This window comes from Columba livia, chromosome 5, assembly GCF_036013475.1.
Source record: "Columba livia isolate bColLiv1 breed racing homer chromosome 5, bColLiv1.pat.W.v2, whole genome shotgun sequence".
In the NCBI taxonomy this organism is placed as follows: domain Eukaryota; kingdom Metazoa; phylum Chordata; class Aves; order Columbiformes; family Columbidae; genus Columba; species Columba livia.
Genome location: NC_088606.1, coordinates 68,589,423 through 68,611,416, shown reverse-complemented (window position 1 = coordinate 68,611,416; position 21,994 = coordinate 68,589,423). Strand labels below are relative to the sequence as shown.

Below are 21,994 nucleotides of genomic sequence, written 5' to 3'. Positions count from 1 at the left end.
GACCCATCTAGAGCATCTTGCTCCTGCTTCCTGGATTCCACGCGACACTGAAAGCGTGTTTCCACGGCTTGCCGCCTTGAGAACTTGCTACAAGAGGATCTGGCTCGGGCTGCACGTGACACCTGAGCTGAAGGGAAATGAGGAGATACTGGCCTCTGGTTTGTCGTTGAGCGGGGAAATTGATGGTTGTGGCACCAAAACTAAACCCAAAGCAGGGGCAGGGGGCTCTGAAACCCCCATGGTTTCCTTCGGTACAAACCCCCCGGCAAGAAATGAAATGGAACAGTCATTGATGGGTTTGTCTGAATGAGGAGGCGCCAATAACTGATTTTTTGGCAACTCACGGGGCACCCAGCGCGTTGACAAAGCCATTGGCTTTGCACGGGTCTGCGGAGAGGGGACATCTTCTCTGGGCTTAGCTGAGTAGCCTCTTACGCACTAGTTTCAGAAAACAGTAAAACAAGGCATGAAATACAATGCATAACCTTGCAGTTAACGGAACCTTCGTCAATGGGCAAAATGCAGGTTGGTTTTGTATTCATTATGTCCAGATATAAACGCAGCTAACAAGACCATGCTCTGATTTAAGTGAGTGGGAGCGCTGAATTCAGTCCCCTGCTCTGCTGCCCCTTTGGGTGTTTAGGTTGTAGATGACAAAAGAGGCCCCGAGTCTTGTGCTCGTTCAGTGAACATCAAGTGTGCGATGGCCGGGTCGCCTGCCATTCCATAGCTACATCCATTTCTTTTTACGCGTTGATTCCTTGCTACTTTTGCAGGCATTCGTGGGTTCTCTTTGTTTTGTGTTTCTGTTTGCGGTGGGATTTTGGCCGGGTTGTTCCGTTGTGTTTTGGGGTGTTTTGTTTTCTTTCTGGCGCCGCTCAGCCCGTGTGCTCTGGGTGCGCGGAAGGTTAGCGATAAGTGCCGAGCACCTTTTGGGCAGCGGCGGAAGAGGGCTGACCTGCTTACGGGTGTTGCACGTGTGCCCGGCGGGATGACGGCTGCTGGGAGACGTGCCCGGGCTGGGTGAGGCTGGGGCTGTGGCGCAGAGTAGCGCTCACCCAACCCGCAGAGCGCTTCCACAGGGTACTGGCGGCTTTGGAGGGAAACCGGGGGGCTTCTCAGAAATCCCGGGTGATCTCTGGTATATCACGCGGTACAACTTGAATACATAGAGACTTTGGTCTTCTGGCAAAAAACCCAAAATGTAATGCTAGCTTCTGTTACAAAATGATACAGAAAGAAAATATAAGATAGGTACATACAAATACTTGTCAAACAGTTCTTTTCATTCACAGTTTTTCTTTTCTCTAAGCTTCATGCTTTATACCTGTGTTAAGGGATGTTGTGCGGTCCTTTAACACCGAACTCACGCCTTGTGACCTGTCCTGAACTGGCCGGTTCCCCCTGACAACAGGAAAAGGTTCTCAGCAGGAAAGGAACGTGCAGCCGTAAATTAAAAGAGAGAGCAGACAGTGCAAGGTGAGAATATCCTAGATGGCTCGCAATCAGGAGGCACACGTGCTGCAGTCAGCCACCGCGGAATGGCTGCTCCGGGGCTTCGGTGAAACCCCTCACCAGCACCGGCTGCACCGGGGGGTTCAGTGGAAACCCCTCACCAGCACCGGCTGCACCGGGGGGTTCAGTGGAAACCCCTCACCAGCACCGGCTGCACTGGGGGGTTCAGTGGAAACCCCTCACCAGCACCGGCTGCACCGGGGGGTTCAGTGGAAACCCCTCACCAGCACCGGCTGCACTGGGGGGTTCAGTGGAAACCCCTCACCAGCACCGGCTGCACCGGGGGGTTCAGTGGAAACCCCGCACCAGCACCGGCTGCACCGGGGGGTTCAGTGGAAACCCCTCACCAGCACCGGCTGCACTGGGGGGTTCAGTGGAAACCCCTCACCAGCACCGGCTGCACTGGGGGGTTCAGTGGAAACCCTGCACCAGCACCGGCTGCACCGGGGGGTTCAGTGGAAACCCTGCACCAGCACCGGCTGCACCGGGGGGTTCAGTGGAAACCCCTCACCAGCACCGGCTGCACCGGGGGGTTCAGTGGAAACCCCTCACCAGCACCGGCTGCACTGGGGGGTTCAGTGGAAACCCCTCACCAGCACCGGCTGCACCGGGGGGTTCAGTGGAAACCCCTCACCAGCACCGGCTGCACTGGGGGGTTCAGTGGAAACCCCGCACCAGCACCGGCTGCACTGGGGGGTTCAGTGGAAACCGCTGGCACAGAACCGGCTGCACCGGGGGGTTCAGTGGAAGCCGCTGGCACAGAACCGGCTGCACCGGGGGGTTCAGTGGAAGCCGCTGGCACAGAACCGGCTGCACCGGGGGGTTCAGTGGAAGCCGCTGGCACAGAACCGGCTGCACCGGGGGGTTCAGTGGAAGCCGCTGGCACAGAACCGGCCGTGGGCGGCTCTGCGGGCAGTAACCCCGGCAGTGCCCTCTGGCCGTCAGCCTGGCCGGCTCCTCGGGGCTGAGATGGAGCTGTACGAGTTACTGGAAATGAGGCAGCATCGTCATTCTGACAACCGCGACTGTTCTCTTCCAGATTTTTTTCCTTTTAAATGACTGGTTTTGCTTGCAATGTGTAATTCCCATGTCTATAGAGTGAATTCCCTTCCATTTAGTCTTCTCAGTCTGCCGCAGTTCTTGTTGAGAGGCTTTGAAACAGAGCTGTGCGGCAGCACCGTCGAGGATGTACCTGACAACCAGGAGGGAAACCTGCAGGGTTTTAGAACTAGATATTGGTGCTGGTTTTCCTCAAGTTGCTCCTGCTCACCAGCAGGTGTTTGTCCGAACGTTCCTTAACCCCGAGCGCGGGGAGGGGAGCCGGGCCCGTTCTTGTGCAAGCTGCCGTGTGGGGCTTGGAGCCGCGCCAGCGCCAGCCAAAGCTCTGATTCCTGTGCTGTGCACCACCAAAAACTGCCGTACTGTTACCGACCGCTGGGCAGACACACTGCGCCTTTGCCGGCGGGTGAAGATGTGAGGTGTTCTGCTTCCTGATTCCATTTTCTCTCTTCTAAATCGCAGGAGAGCTCACACCTTAACAGTCTTGTTCATCCTCACGTGTGCGCTGGGCTACGTAACCTTGCTTGAAGAAACCCCCCAGGACACAGCCTACAACACCAAGAGGTGAGTGTGTGACATAACCCCCCAGGACACAGCCTGCAACACCAAGAGGTGAGTGTGTGACATAACCCCCCAGCACACAGCCTACAACACCAAGTGTGTGACACAGCGTTTCCGTATGGTGAATATAAGAACAGGGTTGCGATATGAACGTTACCATACGTGCTTTTACCTTGTGGACAAGGTACCTCAAATGACCTTTGCGTTAACTCCTTTAGACGCCCGACCCCTCGCAAAATGACAAACGCAGGCATAAGTCTATAAGCTCCTTTGATGCTGGTCCTGGAATCTAGTTTGTAATCAGTTTAGCATCACTGTGTGCCATAGCTGGTGCCTGCCGTGTGTGATTTAGCACACGACACAAAACTCGCCCTAGGGCCTGCAGTACTGCCTGTTTGTCTGGCAGTGATTCTGCTGCTCTTTTGTAGAACGACCTCACTTTCTGAATTATGTCAGCTGTGACTGAATTAGTCTGACTTAAGCCCATTTTGTAAAATGATGTTCCAGATTTCAATACAGATCATTACTCATTGAAAATCAACAGGAGAACTTGTAGCCCAAAGGGGAACTCTTTGAAACTCGGAATGAGATGTCTTACCTGCATGATCCGTTTCTACCGTAATTTAAACTGATTAAATGTAGTTGAATTTCTCCTCTTTTTGAAGAATTACGTTAGGGAGCAAAAAGGGGGAAGAAAAGTGGTCTTTTAAAAATGTAAGGATATTTTAAAAATTAAACGTGCTTACAGACCGCGAAGCATCCTTGCTATGAGCATGGAAACAATTCTGGTTTCTCCCAGTCTGGTTTCTTAAATATCATGGTGGTTTTTTCCCCTTGCCATTAAAGGATCTAAGTGACTCAGGATGTAGTATTCGTTGGTGCGGAGATGCAGGAGTGCGGGTGTTTCCTGGGTTAATCCTGGTGGTTCTCCTGTCAGGTACCCAACAGCTGGAGTTAATGTGACTCCCCCTCACGCGTGTGCCAGGCGGGGGGTTTGTGTTTGTATGGGGTGGGATGGAACGGGCCGGAACGTGGTGGAGCTGGGGGGTTCTGCACGGCTTCGTGTGAACCAGTGCCGGTTTACTCCCCGTCCAGTGGGCGCGTGTGGGGAGTGGACAGAGGGGACACCCTGTGCAGTGACAGGGCGGGGGGAGAGGGGGGCAGCTGAAAGAGAAGTGATGACACATCACCGGGCAGTAATACAGATCTGAGGTCACCCAGCGCCACATCTTATTATGGAGATTAGAGCCTCTACTGCTTTCATAAACCAAACCAGAGAAGATTAACCAGCAGAGTGACCTTTCTTGCGTGAAATAGAGGTTGCTTTCTGCGTATTCAGTGCAGGGAATAATGTGTCCAGTTGGTAAAATCAATTGAACAGCATCATACCGGCAACGAGTAGCGAATGTTCTCTGCTCCCTTCTGCATCTCTGACTGTACAACCCCTTGATGAGCAGCATCCTGAGAATGGTTACAGTCCTCTGAACATGGGGTTTGGTGTTGGTGTTGGAGGACTCATCTCTGTCTGCTCACACACTGCATCCTGGTGCTGTTGCCACAGTCGTTGCAGGTACGTGCGGAGTTCTGAGGTGGTGGTTATCTGCCAAATCATTGCTCCTGCCAACCCAAGATCGGCGCAGACAGAGCGCACGAGTCCCTGGCCTTTCCTGAGCCTCACCGCTTCCCCTGGCCCGGTGACAGCGCACGGAGGGTCTGGTGATCGGCACCTTCCCCTGCCCGGCCCGTGCTCCGCGAGCTCCCGCCGGGGCTCAGTTTAATCTCTTTCCCAAGGTCTTTGCGGTAAGCACTAGGCCAAGTTTAGCACCACTAAGCTTGAAGGATCCCAGCTCAAATCACGTCCCAGCCGTTGTTCTTACCTTCTCTAGCATCCATGTGTCTGCTGCTTTCTTACATCTCGTTGATCCCAACCAATTCTACGTGGCTCTCTAAGTGTCTATTTGAACAAAAAGAGGCATTTCAGAGCAGAGGTGAGATGGTCACAACATGCATAAATATATCTGTATCCCAAATTTTCACTTTTTTTCCCATAACTTAAAATACCTTATCCTACCCTGCGGTCTTTTTCAGTCTTAACGTGGAGCTATTGTGTGTTTTGATGTAAAATTTTGGCCCGCATGAGGCTGTCACTGTGTGCAAATATTTCCCGGGAACACTTGCCCGCTTAATGAGCGGAAGGCGTCGCGTTACGGCTGAGCAGCGTCCCTGGCTGTCGTGTTCCTTTACTTCCGAGCGCTGCACACCGACAGTGGAGCAGTGTTGCGCTGCTTGGCTGCAAAGGCTCAACCCGCGCTTGCCGGCGCTCAGCCCCCGCTGTTCCCCGCTTGCTGAGGGGTGCCAGCAGGAGGTTGTCACCGCATCCCATCTTCTCCCATGTGGAAGTGCTTCATCCCGTGGCCGCAGAGGCAGGCGTGGGCAGGGTGAGGGGCGGGCTCAGGGGATGAACCATCAGCAGAGATGATGGGCACAAAGCAGAGCGTGAGCCTGTGGGATCACAGGGTGTGGTGCGTGTAGCTGAGATTTGTGTTTGGTTGTGCGCTGACGTTTCAGTGCCGTTTTTCTTCCTGCAACACATTAGGGCAATATTGAAGGGGGACGTTTTTTTCAAGATAAGATTTATAGAAATGTTTTATGTGTAAATCTAGTCCAAGGTCACTAGGATTGTGCACACGGATATTGATGTGATACGTGTGATCTACCGGTTCTGCAGCTGGAGGTGCCACCGAGGGGATTGTACCAGTCACAGTGCTGGAGGTGGGACAGGGAAGGGGCAGGGAGATGTCACGTTAAGAGCCTGGAACAAAGGGTGACGTACAGACACAGACAAGCTTCATTGTCTAGTGGCTCTGAATCAGCTCTCAAAATAACGCACACAATAGCTTGTTTGTGCTAACGAAACTGTTGTTCTCCCGTTCTTGCTTGGTTAAGTGCTACAATGATTTCGGTAGGCGCGTTTCCTATGGGCGTCCGCCCGATGTGCCGCTCCAGAAGGTGCGCTGGCCGCGTCCTTTGGGGCTGCCGGGGTGGTGTGTAGGAGCGCCCGCCGGCACCCGGCCGTGGCGCTGCCACCGCGGCTCTGGCCGGGGCCCGAGGAGGCCGTGCCGTGCCGTGCCGTGCCGTGCCGTGCCGTGCCGCTAGGGGACAAACCTAGTTACCGCAGGGAAAGTCATAATGGAGCTGGCAGGGTTGTCATGCAGATCTGTGATTTTCTTCAAAACCTGACATAAAACAAAATAGCTGAACCTCCAGCTTCTTTCAGCACAGCGCTGCATCTGCTGTGGCCGAGGGCGCACTTTAGAAAAGGAGCGTAACTGCGGGTTCCCGTGGGGCTGCAGGTTCAGGAAGTTAATGGCCCTCAGGAGGCCTGAAGCCATCACCTTGGACACCGTGGTTCATGGCTGAGCGTGGTGGCAGCAACAGGGACACCCGTGCTGTACCGCGGCTCGGAATGCAGCCTTTCTGTACAGGTGTAGTCCCGCTGTTTCCAAATACAGACTAGTGACTCAAAACGCCAAATAGTCTCCTTATTTGAGATCGGCTGAAAACCCTTTTAGTGTTTTCATCTTTGAAAATCATGACAGAACTATCTATTCGCTGTTTTCATTCCGTAGCTGTTTCTCTTCCTTCCCAGCAACCAAAATAACTGAGTTACATCTGTCAAATAAAAGCCATTTTCGCTTTCAGGAAGCACCAACATTTTATACTCAGAGGTGACTGTTGCAAAATAGTTTTTATAGAGCCTTTTGTGTTCTGTTTTGAAGTGTTTGACACATGAATGGTCTGCTGTTGCTTCTGCTATGGAACACGTTCTCAATGAAAGCAAAATGCTGGGTGTCTGTGGCTCCTGCAAACAGCCCGTTTGGTTGCAGTCGAGAGTCGCACCGGTCGGGGCGAAGGGCGCCACGTGCCCGCGGGGCCGCTGCTCGTCTCGGCCGGCGCTCGAGCAGGGGAATAGGATCGCAGACTTAGAGGAACGTGGAGCAACAAATCACGTTGTGCTGTTTTCCCTTTCAGAGGCATCGTTGCCAGTATTTTGGTTTTCCTGTGTTTCGGAGTTACACAAGCTAAAGATGGACCATTTTCAAGACCTCATCCAGGTAATTTCAGTCACTTAAGTCACTCAGATATTTTGGGTAAATGGTTTATGGTGAGCCTAAATATTTGGGTTACTTGTAGAGAAGGTAAGTGGTAATTTAAATAATAATAGTGTAGCTTAATTAACACTGCACACTTACTGCATAGCTTCCCAGCTTCCACCCAGATATTTTGATATCGTGGATCGTTTGGCTTATTTTCAGATGTGGATCACTGGGAAAGAATTAAGCAAATTTATATAGGCTTACATAATATTCCTGAAAGCATTAAGCTCTCCTACGGTCAGATAAAGGTCCAGGTATTTCTTATGCCAAAACCTGAACGTTCCAGTTTAGGGATGCTATTCTGCATGAGGAACCTCAATAGAGCGGGCTGTGTTCTGGAGCAGTGCCCACAGCACACCTCTGCAAACCTAGGGCTTTATGCACAAGTTTGCATTTCACGAAAGAGCAGTTTTTAGCCTTTCCCTGCTGTTACAGTCGATTCTGGTTCCTCTTGTACAACAAATTCCTCCTTCTAAGGACACCAGTGGTATTTGGGTGCTCTCAGTTGTAGAACATCCGGTGGTTTTGTCATTTTTATTCCCTACACCAAAGTGGTACCGGTTGGATGGGAGAGCCCGGGGAGCAGAGATCTGTGCAGTGAGCTGCGGCGCAGAGCGAGCCGGCGCCTGCCCCCTGTCCGGCAGCGCCAGCAAATCCTCCACCGACAGGGCGACCGAGCCACCTCCCCCGTGTTCAGTCACGTCAAATACCGCGTGTGTTCGTGTTGCCTCTGGCCTTGGCTCCCCCCGTCTCCAGCCCGCTGGGGACGGTGTGCAGGGCGGTTTGAGGGCCCCTCGGCCGCAGCAGGACGGGCGGTGCCTGTTTGAAGGTGTCAGTCCGCCCACTGTCCCGGGGCTCTTGGCAGCTCCCGCCAGCTCTCCCGTTACAGGCCGTTTGGGCAGCGAGCCCCTGACCTTGGCCGAGCGGTGCCGTTCCAGGAGAAGATCTCACCGGGAAGGCACCGCGGCACAGGCCGCTGCCAGTTATAGGGCAGGAGGAAGCTGTGGGTCACCGCGGTCACGTCACAACTTACATGGGCTCCTCAAGCCGCAGCTTCGCAGGAGCTCGGTTCCACACTGCTCCTCCTGGCTGATTTTCGGAGCCCTGTTATGCAGTGTGTGCGTACCCAGTTCTGACCGGCTCAGAGGTACTTCATTTTTTGTGCCTAATGTTCTATTTAAATAGCTCTTCTTACTCCTTGTCTGTCCACCTGGTTTATTTACACACAGCTCACACACGCCAGCTCACTGTTGGTTTTCCCAAAGCAAACAAATTTTGCTGAGGCAACAAGTTTTGCTCTTAGTTTCCCCTCCGAATATAAGCCTGCTTTCCCCATAGCGTTTCGGTAGTCCCTCTCTTGGGGTGTTTCACTTTGAGGTGGCTGTCCAGAACGAGTAGGATGGTGCAGGTGTGAGAGCTCCTGTGTTTGTGTGACGGTGTCAGTGCTTCCCGGTGCCAGGCAGCCCTGCCGTCCGTCTGTGTGCTGCTCCTGCTTTTCCCGCTGTGTTACAGCGATCGCCGGGTGCTGGCGGGCAGCACGAGCCCGGTTCAGCTGGAAAACTCACCGGTTCCGGGTGTGAAGCTGCGTTCTGAGCCGCTGCGCTGCCCTGGGCCTTTGAGGTCAGCTGCACTTCTCTCCGCTGGCCCTGCCTTCCCTGCTGCTGCTCCCTGGCTTTGCGTTATTCACTTACTTTTCCCTAAGGCCGTTAATGAAACCGTGTGGGCCCCGCGTCGGCGCCGTTCGCCAGCCCGCCTTCCTGCTGCTGGCGCTGTCAGCTTCAGCCAGTGGCTCATCCAGCTGCACCATTTTACTGCTCGTTTCAACACCCCCCCGATTTTCTCTAATTGAACGAATAATGTGCTGCGTGGACCTGCACCAGCTGCCTTACCATAGTTCAGAAATGTAGGATTATGATGAGAACAGGTATGTGAGTATTTAGGCAAGACTTCTTTACAAACTTAAGCTGGTTTTTATCCCATTTTCCATTTCCTTCCTGTAAACCGTTGGCTTGAAGGCCTGTGGTTCCATCCGAACCTCCTAGCAAAGGAGGAGCAGTGCTTGGAGCCAGGGAGCAGCGCTGTACAGGGGATGACCTTAAACTCAGCTTGGGGGTCTGTTCATTGGTGGGGAACACCCAGCTTTGGGGGGTGTAATGCATGTCATCATAAAATTAATCGTGGATCGAGTCAGTGTCAACACGATGACTTTTTAGTGTTTGCAATAAAAGACATTCCTCATTCTTATTGCCAGCTCCTTTTATGGAGCCTGGCACGTGCAAATGGCCCAGTGTTGGAAGAGCTTAATGATGCTTTATTGTCGTTGTCAAGATAACATGCCCACATTGTAATTTTAAAGACATTTTCCATGACAGTTATTAATGCCCTAAGAAACAGCTTCTAATATTCGCAGCCTGTGCCAGCAGGTATTTTGACTCGACAGATGAGAGCACGAGGCGCGTGGGGAGCGGAGGGTGAGGCTCTGGGGAGCTGCGGCCGCGTGGGGCGGTTTGTCGCTCTAGAGGAGAAATGCTTTCCGTAGGGCTGTGTCCAGGGGACGGCGCGCGGTCTGCCCCGTGCCGACCGCTCCTGGCGCACATCAGGCCTCTGGGTGCTCAGCGCTGCTTTTGCAGAAATGGAGAGGGTCCCATCTGGAGTATTGTGTCCAGTTCTGGGCCCCTCAGTTCCAGCAGGACAGGGAACTGTTGGAGAGGGTCCAGTGCAGGGCAACAAAGTTGATGGAGTGGAGCACCTCCCTTATGAAGAAAGGCTGAGGGAGCTGGGTCTCTTTAGTTTGGAGGAGAGGAGACTGAGGGGTGACCTTGTTAATGCTTATAAATATATAAAGGGTGAGTGCCACGAGGACAGAGCCAGGCTCTTCTCGGTGGCAAACAATGATAGGACAAGGGGTAATGGGATCAAGCTGGAACACAAGAGGTTCCACTTAAATATGAGAAGCAACTTGTTGGGGTGAGGGTGGCAGAGCCTGGCCCAGGCTGCCCAGGGGGTTGTGGAGTCTCCTTCTGTGCAGACATTCCAACCCGCCTGGACACCTTCCTGTGTAACCTCATCTGGGTGTTCCTGCTCCATGGGGGATTGGACTAGACGATCTTCTGAGGTCCTTTCCAATCCCAAACATACTGTGATACTGTAATGTGCTGGGACAGTGGTACTAACCGGCTGCTTTTTCACTGGTCGGGTGGAATAAATGACTCTTTGTGGGGATTTGGACAAGCTGAACTTAACTCCTGTTTTTCTATCCTAGCACAGCGTTGAATGTGTTCAGCATTAGCTCAGAAGCACAGGACTGCCCCGCAGAGCTAGGAGGGGTGTGAAGGGCTTGCCCGTCGTGTCCCAGCGCTGCCTTTGAACCTGAACTTGCCGCGTGAGCCCCGTGCCGGAGCAGCCCCGGAGCAGCGTTTGCTGAGCAGACAGCTCTCCCGCCCCGTCCTGCCGCTCCCGCCAGCCCTGCGCAGCTTGCACACGCTTAGTCCCTCTCAGATAAGCGCCTTGCTTGGGCCAATAGCCGGAGGCTTCTTTCCGTTGCTCACGGAGGCTCTGCGGGGGCGCGGGGCGAGCTGGAAGCTCTGCGGACAGGCCGGGCAGGCGCTGGTTGTGCTCAGGCAGGCAGCGCCTGTTATGTGTTCATCGGGGCTCACAGCCTCCTGCAGCGGCAGCGGCTCAGTAATCACTGCCCTGTACGTGTGTAAATGATTAGTTGAAGTCTACTTAATCAGGAAGATAGATGTAGTTTGAGGGAGGCTCGTGGTGACAAGTGCATGTAAGGAAAACAAATATTAGAGGCATGCCAGAAATAACTATAGCTAGAGCTGGGGCCAGGCCAGGAGGAGAGAGAGCACAGTGTTTGTACAGCTTGGGAAACATCTTGTTTCTGGTGCACGTGTACATGTGTGAAGTGGTCTTCAAAACCTCTTGGGTACTTAGCAGGAAGAGAGCACGCTCAGTGCTAACGGGATCTTTCGTTGTGATGAGCTCTCGCTGAGCCCGTTCAGCAGCTGCGCGGCACCAGGGCCCTGCGCGCACAGGAGAGGGCAGGCTCGCAGAAGGATTAGAGTTCTGCGCTTTTGAGCGGTGTGTACCTCGCTTCAGAGCTGGTGTGGCACGCTGGTGGCTGTGAGCAGTGTGGACCGGTCACACAGGCTGTTCTCAGGTCTGCGGGAAGCTGCTCTGCTCTCGTGGGAGGATCGTGTTAATGAAGGATCACGTTAACGAACGCTCAGCTCTGCCTCGAACGCGGTGCTTATCCTTCAAGGGACGCAGCATTATAGGGGAGGACAGACAGCACCTTATCAAACCAAACTGATTCTTTATAATCACTTTAAAAAAAGCCACCACCGTGTTTGTATCCTGCAGACTTGCATTGGAAAAGCCCAGCTGTTTTTGGCAGCGCAGTGGTGCTGGTTTGGGGAGACGTTCTCTTCAGTCTGTCCTGTGACCAACGGAGGGCTTTTGCTTGTTTTTCCCGAGCTGCATTCTAGAAAGACAGGAGGGTTTGCTTTTTTATCTAATGACTGACCTGTAAGAAGACACTTCATTGTATTGCATGATTGAGAAATGACGATTACATTTGTAGACTTGAAGTGACATTCTTAAAACTTCCAGATTCCCCGTGGCAGCTGTTAGAGCTCTGAACTCAGGCCCCACCTCCTTGTTTCTTTTCCCTGGCAGTGTAAAGCAGGCCATTTCGGTGACGTGAATTCAGCAGCTTTGCTGAAAGAAGCCAGCCCTTCTCCCATTGTCTGTTTTAATGGTGGTGTCAGGCCCAGGCTGGTAGAGACGGCTTGGAAAATGTGGAACTCTTTTTGCTACTTGAGTCTGAATTGGCAAAGACAACGTTTCGTGTTGTTTCGGGGGCAAGTGAGCCTTTGGGAAGCTCCGCAGCACCACGGCTGATTGCTTTCAAGTCCGGAGCTGGCAGGTGTGTTTGCAGTCCTTGCACTATTGGTGTCGCGGTCCTGCTTTCCAGCAGTGACACACCTGAGCTGCCTCGGAGCTGGGACGCACGGCCGGATGGAGGCTCTTGGCTCCAGCGCCGCGGGGGAGCCGCTCGCTGTCCGCGCTCGGCCGCGGGAGCCGCTGTCTCCTTCCGCTTTCCCCCTGGATGTGCCTGTGGAAGGAGAGCTCTGGTTTATTGGTGTAAACAGGAAACACCGGGAGGAACGTCCATCAAAATCATTCCACAGTGATCAGTATGTGATGTTACTGAGAGATGTAGACATCCCCTTGGAACCTTGCCGAGTTCCTTGGTGTGCATTTAGTCTCTTCAGAGGTGGAGCTGGTCAGTTTTTGCCTCCATGGCATCACCGGTGTGCAGGCACTACACAGTAATCAGCAGCTCCATAGTCCACTGATGGATCTTTCTCTGCCCGATCTCCACTTCACCAGCTGGAGACGCTTTCTAGCGGATCCTGGCCCGTTCTCAGCTCTGGCACATTTACACACTTACTCCTTAGGAAGAATGGTGAACACACAAATGCTGGGTTTGCAGTGCCATGGTGGGAGCGTCCCTTTGAGCAGCGTTAGTGATGTTACAGTGAACGCACAATTGGCTGCGGTTGTTGCTGAAGGCTCGCTAACGTCCCGTTTGTTTCCGTAGCTTACTGGAGGTTTTGGCTGTGTGTCAGCGTTGTCTACGAGCTCTTCCTCATCTTCATACTCTTCCAGGTAAGTCACTTCGACCTCTGGTTGCTGAATGCCGGTCTAATGTGGATGTAAAATCCTGTGTGATGACTGACTGCGGGAGATGCATTTCACGTTTTTGTGACAGCCAGTCGTTGTGCTATTTAGTGCGACTTCTAGACTGAGGACAAGTTGTAACGTCATACAGTATTTCCCTGCGGTGTGCCGTAGCCGCAGCCGGGAGCTGTTGGGTGGGTGCTAACAGGTCGGCGTTGTTTGGCTGGAGCGGTGGGAGCTGGCGGCCCTGCTGGGCCGGGCTCCTGGGGACGGCTCCGTCCTTGTCCTGCAGCCCGCCCACTCCTCTGGGCTTCCAGATACTTTTCACCTGGCATGCTGAGTGCTTTGAGCTTTTGTTTTTGCAATAAACTGAAACGTCTTACACGACTTTGTGTAGCGGCAGCAAACTGAGGATGATGTGTTTTCTAGGAGCTATTGGTACTTCCAGATCAAGCATGTTATTTTTTACCATAGCGTCATCCTTTAGTAAGCTGAGCTTGATTCTGTGACTTCTCAGAAGTGCAGTAGGATATTTTGGTAGGTGAGAACAGTGAACCAGCACTGTTACCCAACCATGGTGTTGCCGTGTGTGCACTTACACCGCTGCAAATCACGTTCGAGTGCCAAGGAAGAGCTCGAGGTCCTGGAGGAGACTCCGCTTTCCTCGGACCAATGACTGGGTCATCTCAGCCTGATCTGAAGCCAAACGGGAGTGTCGCGGTACCGAACCATGGAGGTAACGGTCCTGTTCCGTCAGACGCCCGCCTGCTTTTCAGGCTTGGGTTCCAGTCTGAGTCCCCAGTTCGTTTCCGGACGGGTCCTTCTTGCTGGCATCTTAGGAACCTTTGGTGCGCTGTATTTTAAACCTGTTGTGCAAGGAGCAGCACACGCTCGTCAGGTCGCTTTAAAAATCATTCGAGATGACAGAGGGATGAGCAATTTTCTTCCTTTGCCTCTAGAGGCCAAGTGAGCTGGGGAAGCAGTTCATGGTGTCAGGACCTGCCACCTGTTGGAATAGGACATGTGCTTTGCAAACAAGTTTCGGATGTTGATCAAAGCCTTTCCAGCTAATCCCAGATTTCCTTTGGCTCCAGCACTTCATTGTGCTTGGCTTTCCTGAGCCTCCCCACAAGTCAGTGCCAGGCTCTCAGGAACACTAAGCTGTCCGTTTTTGTTTGTTTCGGAGCGAATAATACATGTAATTTTCCTTTGATCGCACGGTTGTAGTTGAGATGCCAGCAGGGAAGCTGAGCAGTCCGTTCTGTGCCCAGCGCCCCGGCTGCTGCTCGGCTCCTGAAAATGCAGCCCTGCTTTGCAGAGCTTTAGACAAGGTGAAGGTTACGCTGAGTCCGTCAGTGACTTGACTTCCTGAAAAGCAAACACAGGCTCGCTCGTGGTTGTCGTACAGTCGATGTGACTCCAGTGGTTTTCTTCTGTAATTGTTATTACTGCCGTTAACTAATTCTGGCCTTGCCCTGCTTTGGCTGTCTGCTGCTCTCTCATACATGTTACACGACTTGTGGTGTAAAACAGCATCCACAACCGTGAGCAGTTTCATTGGGAAATGCTCAGCAGACGTGTATGTGAGCTCTTAGTGCGGTAGCTCAAGTTTTGGTCACTGCTTATAACTAGTATTTTGATCGTTCCTTCCTTGCTGTTTGCTGCAGGTTTATTGCCTGTGCTGCTAGTGGGACCTTGTTTGAAATGGCGGTTTATTGAGCAAGCTACAGTACGTGTGTTGTGCCGTGAGCTGCAGCGTTAGATGAGCTTCTCCGGAGTCCCGGCCGCTTCCTCCTGCCCGTCGCCAGGCTGGAGCGGACAGCGGGGGCACGGGGGCTCGGGAACGGAGCTAAACAAACTGATTTCTCATCTCTGAGAAACCCTAAATTCATTCCGTAGTCATTTAGCGAAAGAGGCCCAGGCAGTCAGGTGTATATGCTGTGCGATGCTTTGAGGTCTACATATATTCTCCAACACATTTTAAAAAAACCACCCATCTGAGGCTACAGTGTTGGTCTTGATCACCTTTGTCCTTTTGTGTGTGTTAAACTGCTGGCGAGGAGACGTGGCTGTGTTGCTTTGCAGACGGTGCAGGACGGGCGGCAGTTCATGAAGTACATCGACCCACACCTGGGCGTTCCTTTGCCAGAGCGAGACTACGGCGGAAACTGCCTCGTGTACGATCCCGGCAACGGCACCGACCCGTTTCACAACATCTGGGTGAGACACACGCAGAGTCGCTGCGCGGTGACCCCGACCGTGGTTTGGTAACACATTGCTTAATTGAACTGTTCAAGTGCGCTCCTGAGTCTTTTGGGCGCTGGGTGAGCAGGCCATGATTCTTCAGCGTTCTGGTTTCTCTCGACCTTCCCCATTGAGCAGGTGGAGATGTGGGCTGGTAGGTTTAGGAAGCTCTGCTAGATGCAAGGTGGGGATCTGATGGAGAAATGCACGTTCTTGCCCTGGCTTGGATATATTCTGCTTCTGTCCCTTGGAAGGCAAGGAACGCAGCACTCCGCATTAGGAGCTGGGCTCCGCTTTGCCAGTGCAGTCCCAGGGCCAATTCCTGCCCCTCAGAACAGCGACGGTGCTTTGCAGATGGCTTGTTTGTACTCCAGAACTGAGAATCTCATGAAATGCATCCAGTATTTATATGTGACACAACTGAAGTTAATTGCTGCATTTGTCCTGGAAGAAACCTGAGCTTTAATGGGTTATTGTTTGTAGTGCAAAGTGACCCACACTCTCCTCTTGGTTTGTAGGACAAACTGGATGGATTTGTTCCTGCTCACTTCTTTGGCTGGTACCTGAAGGTAAGAATGACTCTTGTGTTACAATACATCCCTGTTCCAGTACTGTTCTGCTTTTAGAGCCTGGCTGCTTCTGTCTCAGTGACAGCAGCCTCTGGGATCAGTGACATTAGGCGGGCATCTGTGAACTAGACTCAGTGTCCGTAATAGACGAAAGGCTGGGTTTTTGCTCTGGACCATGTTAGGTCACCTCATTTCTTTCCAAAGTGACGTTACGTTGACGAGCTCCCTCCTCCAGCAGGAGTCATTCTGAGCTCCGATCAATGAAAGTAAAAACCTTTCCTCCTGTAGCAAGATAAGTGTTCGAATGGCCTTTGGATGTGGCGTGTGGGGAGTGCGGTGCGAGCTATTGCTGCCCAGACGGGCTTTACGGTGCTTCTGGAGCTCCTCTAGGTTTAGATTTCTGAAGGGCGTTCGTGTGCGCGGTGCCTGGTTCTGCTCAGCCCGTGGCCCTGTTTGTCGCGGGGTGCAGTGTGCTCTGAAGCGTGCTGGATATTTGAAAAGCTCTTTCCTGCCTTTGTGCAGACGCTGATGATTCGGGACTGGTGGATGTGTATGATCATCAGCGTGATGTTTGAGTTCCTGGAGTACAGCCTGGAGCACCAGCTTCCCAACTTCAGCGAGTGCTGGTGGGATCACGTACGTACGGCACAGGGCAGCGTGTCTGTGTCTAAATGCAGGGTCTGCTCTAAAGGGAGGGGATGGAAGTGCTGAGAACTAAACGGTATCACGTGCGTGTGGCCGAAGGGGTGACTGTGCAGCTCAGCAGCGCTGCTGCGGCTCCGCGGGGAGTCTGTGGGACCGCTGGCACTGCTCCTGTCATTCCATGGGCTTTCACACTGTGGCACATGGTTAAATATGGCCTTTAGCTCCTTTCGCATCAGAGGGAGAATCTGAAGCCTTACCTGATAACTTTCCAGTGTTTGGTGGTGGTACAAACTGTGAAATCTGAAATGAAGAGGAGGGTCAAGACTTTGTGTGTGAGGTTTCGGATGGTGGTTTTTCTTGCCTGTTTAAAACAAACCGACCAACCAAACAGAAAAAAGCCCAAACAAACCAAAGAACCAGCCCCCACAGGCTCAGTGCGGTTCGTGTCCAGCTCTCCCCTCTGTGCAAGCCGATCTTCAGTGTTTGCTGAACACAGCGAATGTTTCTGTGTTTAGAGTTGCTGGAGTGGTTTCTTTAGAAAAGCTTTTAAAAGCTCGGTGTTGGCCGTGCTGAAAAGCTGTGTGGCCTTTGCACGTGGTGGTCTGTAACCATCCTTATCCTAAAATCCTGCTCGTGGGTGGTTTTTCAAGCCAGGGACACGGCTGTGGTCCCGTTGCCCTGTGGAAGAACAAGCTCTATCGCTTCATGGGACACACTCTTCAAAAATTACTTTTTATTTCCCTATGAAATGTAAATTTGTTACCAGAGTGATCAAATTATCTGTGTTCAGGGCACACAGCTCTGCTGCTTCTGTTACCTGGGCTTGTCTTTGTTCTTACAGTACAAGCTCTTTCCCAAGCTTGTAATGATTTTCTACATGGTTGTATTTATCAAAATAAATGCATTATGTATAAAGACATCAAACAAAGCTGTTTGCCTTCAAAAACCCTTCTCGAATCAAGGCTCTTTGGGTTAGAACGCAGAGGACAGCCAGGGGTTTTGCAGCCCCAGCGCTCCCTCTCGTGGCACTCGGAGCACGGCGAGAAACCACGGCTTTGTTTTCGCCTTTTGAGCCTGGAGCCAAGCGCTGGGTTGGGAGGCAGCCTGAGGAGCGCGGGCAGCGAGCGTGGTCAGTTCTGGGCCCAGCACAGTCCAGGCTGGAGGAGCAGTTCCATTTCTGCGGGGTTTTGTGGGGTTTTTGGTGTTTCTGAAGGTGTTCCCAGCAAGCGGGGGCTGGGAGCAGGTCTGCTGTGCTCAGGACCTGCAGCTGCCGGCTCTGGACACGGCTGCTCGGGAGCCCCGGGCAGCCGAGGCTGCTCCTGCTGGGGCGTTCTGTCTGTCTGTCTGTCCGTGTGCCTGCACACCTTCCCTTCCCCAGCCTCACTGCGGTTTTCTCCTTCCAGTGGATCATGGATGTGATCTTGTGCAACGGGCTGGGAATCTACTGCGGGATGAAGACCCTGTCGTGGCTGTCTCTGAAAACCTACAAGTGGCAGGGGCTCTGGAACATTCCTACGTACAAGTGAGTCGGTGGGGAAGGGAGATCCAGAGGCAAAGGGCAAAGACCTTGATTGTCAAAGGGTTGTTCTGTTAGAATTCACGTGAATTAAAGAATTCATACCTGTCACGAGCATTGCCTGGTGTCTAAGAATGAGAGTGGCTTGTGGAAATGAGCTTATTTAGTGAAATTGCTAAGGGAGGGGCAGGAATCGAAGTCAGGATTGTACTTTGCCATCCACAGCAAGGATCTGTTTGGTCCTTGTGCCAATAATCATGCCCTGGTAATCAGAACGTCGTAGTAATTGGGACACCAAAACCTGCCATTTCGTGAAGCCCTGTAGTCCTGCACCAGTAATGAACCGTGCTGTTGTGCGGTGAGTCTGCTGAGCGAAGCAGAACTGCAAACTGCTTACGATACCAACTGGGAATATCAAAGTGTGAGTGATAGTCCCAACAACAGGCTTCTCTTTAACTCAGAATGTTCATCTCGTTTAGTAGTAATTTTTACGGAGCAAATGGAGGCATTTTGAATTGGTGTCTCAAATGGGAACGTTAGTGGGTGTGTCTCGTGTGCTGTTTATGGAAAGGACAAGCGCGTGCCCTGCTCTTTTGCAGGGGTAAGATGAAGAGAATCGTGTTCCAGTTCACGCCGTACAGCTGGGTGAAGTTCGAGTGGAAGCCGGCGTCCAGCCTGCGCAGGTGGCTGGCGGTCTGCGGCATCATCTTCGTCGTAAGGCGGCTTCTCTGGCTTCTGTGGCGCTGTGCTCTGTAAGAAGCGGTAGCTCGGGCCGAGGCCCTGAGGCGGTGATGTTTCTCTAGCTGAGGCTGGAAGAGAGAGGTCACTCCTGATTCCTGCAGAAAAGGGGCTGTTCCCAGGCCTGGTTTACACTTGGCAGATTCACCGCGTAAATATTTGTTCTTGCTGGCTGAACAGTGTCGATTGGCAATGTGTGCGATACAAACTATGAACGTAATTCAGCAAGTACATGCTGCTGCCAGGAATATTGGCTTTGGGTGGCAGTGGCTGGTTTCTGTGGGGCTGAAGCAGATACAGGTCACGCTACAGCTGGAGGGGGCTGCGGCCAAACCTCTCTACATTAGCGCTGGGCAAAACAGAACCACCGTGTGACACTTGTAGTGGCTCCGCAGCCCACGGGCATTAATCAGTTTCTGTATTACTGCTGTGGTGCAGGACACGACTGATTTTTTGCCAGTTGCTGGAGCAGCGTGCCATTGAGCACCTTGAAATGTGAGGGTATGAAATGCGGTGGTTAGTGGGGGGTCTGTCAGCACAGCTCCCCATCCCGGTCTGAGTGGGACACGCAGCTGGTTTGGCAAACCCCCCACCGCTCACCGTCAGTGGCGTTTCCGCCGCTGTGGGACCGCAGGCCCCAGCGTGTCCAGAACAGCCTGCACTTGGCAAACTCGGGCAGCTGGATCGAGTTCACGTCGCCCGATTTCCGCGACACGAAGTGTCTGCCGAGTTCCCATAGCGCAGCGGATTGCTGGGGTTCCCAGAGCAAAGTCAAGCGCCCGCATTAAATCAATATGCTTCCCCGGACGGTTGCTGTGCGCTCACTCCCAGCTCTTTGTACCCTGAAAAGCCGGGATCTGGTGCTGGAGCAGATTTGGCAACTGAGAGTTCCCATGGAGTCCTTGGTATAGAGCTGTTTCTTTGAGCCAAGCCCAGCTCCAGCTGGCGGTTCACGAGCAGCTCCAGGTATTGGCTCACTCTTTCGGATTAAACAACACTTAATGCCACTTGTTATCATTTCTTTTGAAGTGAGAAACTTGTGTGTGCTTGCTCACGGGCTCACGTTGCCAGGGCAGCTCCCTCGCCAACGCTTCACTAGAAACGCGTGAACAATTCTCCTGAGCTGGCTTGGGCAGTGGGGTTTGCGTAACTGTGTAAAACCAGACCCAAAAGAGCCCTGGACGTGCCGCTCCTGCCTCTGGGTATCCCGGGTTCCCTCAGCCACATTTTAAACGACAGCAAAATGCTTTTCAGCATTCATTATCAGTATTTGTGCAGGTACTTCAAACTCCCAGTGAACTTGTGCAAAATCAGAGGCAGCGGCTGTGCAGGTTTCTGCTGTGGGTTTTTGATACCTCTTCCAGCACACGGGCTGTTAAAAAGCCGACTGCTGGCGATGGCTGCGGCTGCTGGTGCCCAGCAGCACCGCGCGGGACTCGGTGGTGAAAGGGCGGCGGGAGTTGCGCCGGGGAGAGGGAGATCCCGGCTTCCTTCGCTGGAGTTTGCAGTGTAATTAAAATGTCCTTTCTCTCAGTTTTTGTTGGCAGAGCTGAACACGTTCTACTTGAAGTTTGTCCTTTGGATGCCACCAGAACACTACTTGGTCCTGTTGCGACTCGTCTTTTTTGTCAATGTGGGAGGTGTGGCTATGAGGGAGATCTACGACTTCATGGACGACCCGTAAGCCAGTCCCCTGTGTATATACCCTGTCGAGCTTCACTTGCCTTGGTTTGAATTTGCTCCAGCTTGTTGGCATCCCTCTCAGGGCAATAGTTCAGCTTGTTGGGGACAAAAAGACCTAATCCCAAAGCATCTGCTATGTGTTTTCTGTTTTGGAGGTAGAATTCTGACCATGTCTGGTTGGAGAACAGCTGTTGTTAAGGGCACTCTGCATGCACTGGTTTTAACCTCAGTTTTAGTAAATGATCGCTCTTTTGAGAACGTGATGTGTGAATGAGCTGGCGCGCACTGGCTCGTGGGCAGAGCAGTGCTGAACGGTGCCTGCAGACCGGTGGCCAGGAGCTGCAGTCCTTACGTGGACCTTCAAAGGACAACAGGGCCCAGACTAAAAAAAGAAGTGTTTCCTCAAGGTGCTGCTTTTCTGGAGCCGTGTTCCCGCTGGTCCCCTGGGGGATATCCTCCTGATATCCTCTCACAGACCAGAGGACCCTCTGTAGCACACTCGTACACAACATGTGTGTCCTTCTCACGCATCATGTGTGTCCTCGCTGCTTTTGTTTCTGCAGAGCACCTAAAACCCGAGGAAGCTTTGTTCTCAAAGCCACGTTTTCTTTTACGTTTTAGTCGCGACGTCACAGATTGCCTGAGCCCACTTCTTAAGCCCAAGGCTCCGTCCGGGCTCAGGGATGTTCGATGGCTGTCGCTGGGCAGCACAGCCGGTGTCCGTGTCCAGCGTTCAGGGCTGCAGCACTGGGGATCGGGCTCCCTCGCGAGGCTGTGACCCCGCGCTGGGACGAGGGCCGGCCAGCCTCGCGTAGGTGGCTCTGGGGACGCTTGGCAGCTGCCCCTGCCCTCGCTGTGGCACCTGCTGGTGTGGGACCCTCCTCCAGCTGCGGGGTGAGAAGAGGTCGTGCCTCTGGCTGGTGAGCTCCTCTCCTCAGCACCGCTCACAACCTGCTGCTCCTCCCGGCTGGCTTGGAAAAACTCCTTTGCTGTGTTTCAGCCCATGGCACACACTGAGGTTTGGAGCCATCAGTCACCAGTGCCTCGTTGCTGGTTTGGTTTGTCGGCATCTTTGAATGAGCGCGAGTCCATCGGGGCAGCAGAGACTCCTCCTGAGCTGCGTGGCTTCGCCATGGCCATCACCGCCTGCCGTCCCGCTGCCGCGGTGCCCGCGGTGCCAGCCCCTCGCCTCTGGGCGTCCCGGCTCTGCCCTCCTCGTGCAGAAACCCCAGTGTCGGGGCTTACCCAGCGTCTCTGCGAAGGCTTTTGCAGCCGGACGTGGATCCCTTCCTGCGTTTCAGGTCATGTTCTCCCGTTTTACTGGCTCAGCTGGGTGCGTTTGCGCCTGCACGTCCTTTGGAACCAAGGGACCGCTTTGGATTCTCCCTGTTGTGCTGCAGGGGGAAGCTGCTGGTGCAGAGCAGCTCATACCTCAGGCTGACAGCGTGTGAGAATCCTCCCTCACCTTTTCCTTCTGGAAACTCGCTCGAGTTTGTAATGGACAAAGTTTGGAATATTGCCGTGACCTGCCCTGTCAGAAACATGGCTGGTTGCCTTGGCTGGTAGCGACGGCTTTGTCTGAGGTAACTGATCAGATCTCAGCAGGCAACCCT

At 53.1% G+C, this 21,994-nt stretch overlaps 1 protein-coding gene across 3 annotated transcripts in view; it reads left to right on the top strand.

Moving 5' to 3' along the window:
* PTDSS2 (phosphatidylserine synthase 2) overlaps nt 1–21,994 on the top strand; it is a 30,752-nt gene that overhangs the window by 4,814 nt on the left and 3,944 nt on the right. For all 3 annotated transcript variants that reach the window (XM_065065692.1, XM_065065691.1, XM_021297713.2), the window contains exons 2-10: nt 3,037–3,138; nt 7,168–7,250; nt 12,907–12,974; nt 15,072–15,206; nt 15,749–15,799; nt 16,322–16,435; nt 17,848–17,966; nt 18,560–18,674; nt 20,233–20,378. In XM_065065692.1, the coding sequence (XP_064921764.1) occupies nt 15,096–15,206; nt 15,749–15,799; nt 16,322–16,435; nt 17,848–17,966; nt 18,560–18,674; nt 20,233–20,378 (656 nt within the window). In that variant the 5' untranslated portion in view covers nt 3,037–3,138; nt 7,168–7,250; nt 12,907–12,974; nt 15,072–15,095. The remainder of the gene's footprint in view (nt 1–3,036; nt 3,139–7,167; nt 7,251–12,906; nt 12,975–15,071; nt 15,207–15,748; nt 15,800–16,321; nt 16,436–17,847; nt 17,967–18,559; nt 18,675–20,232; nt 20,379–21,994) is intronic.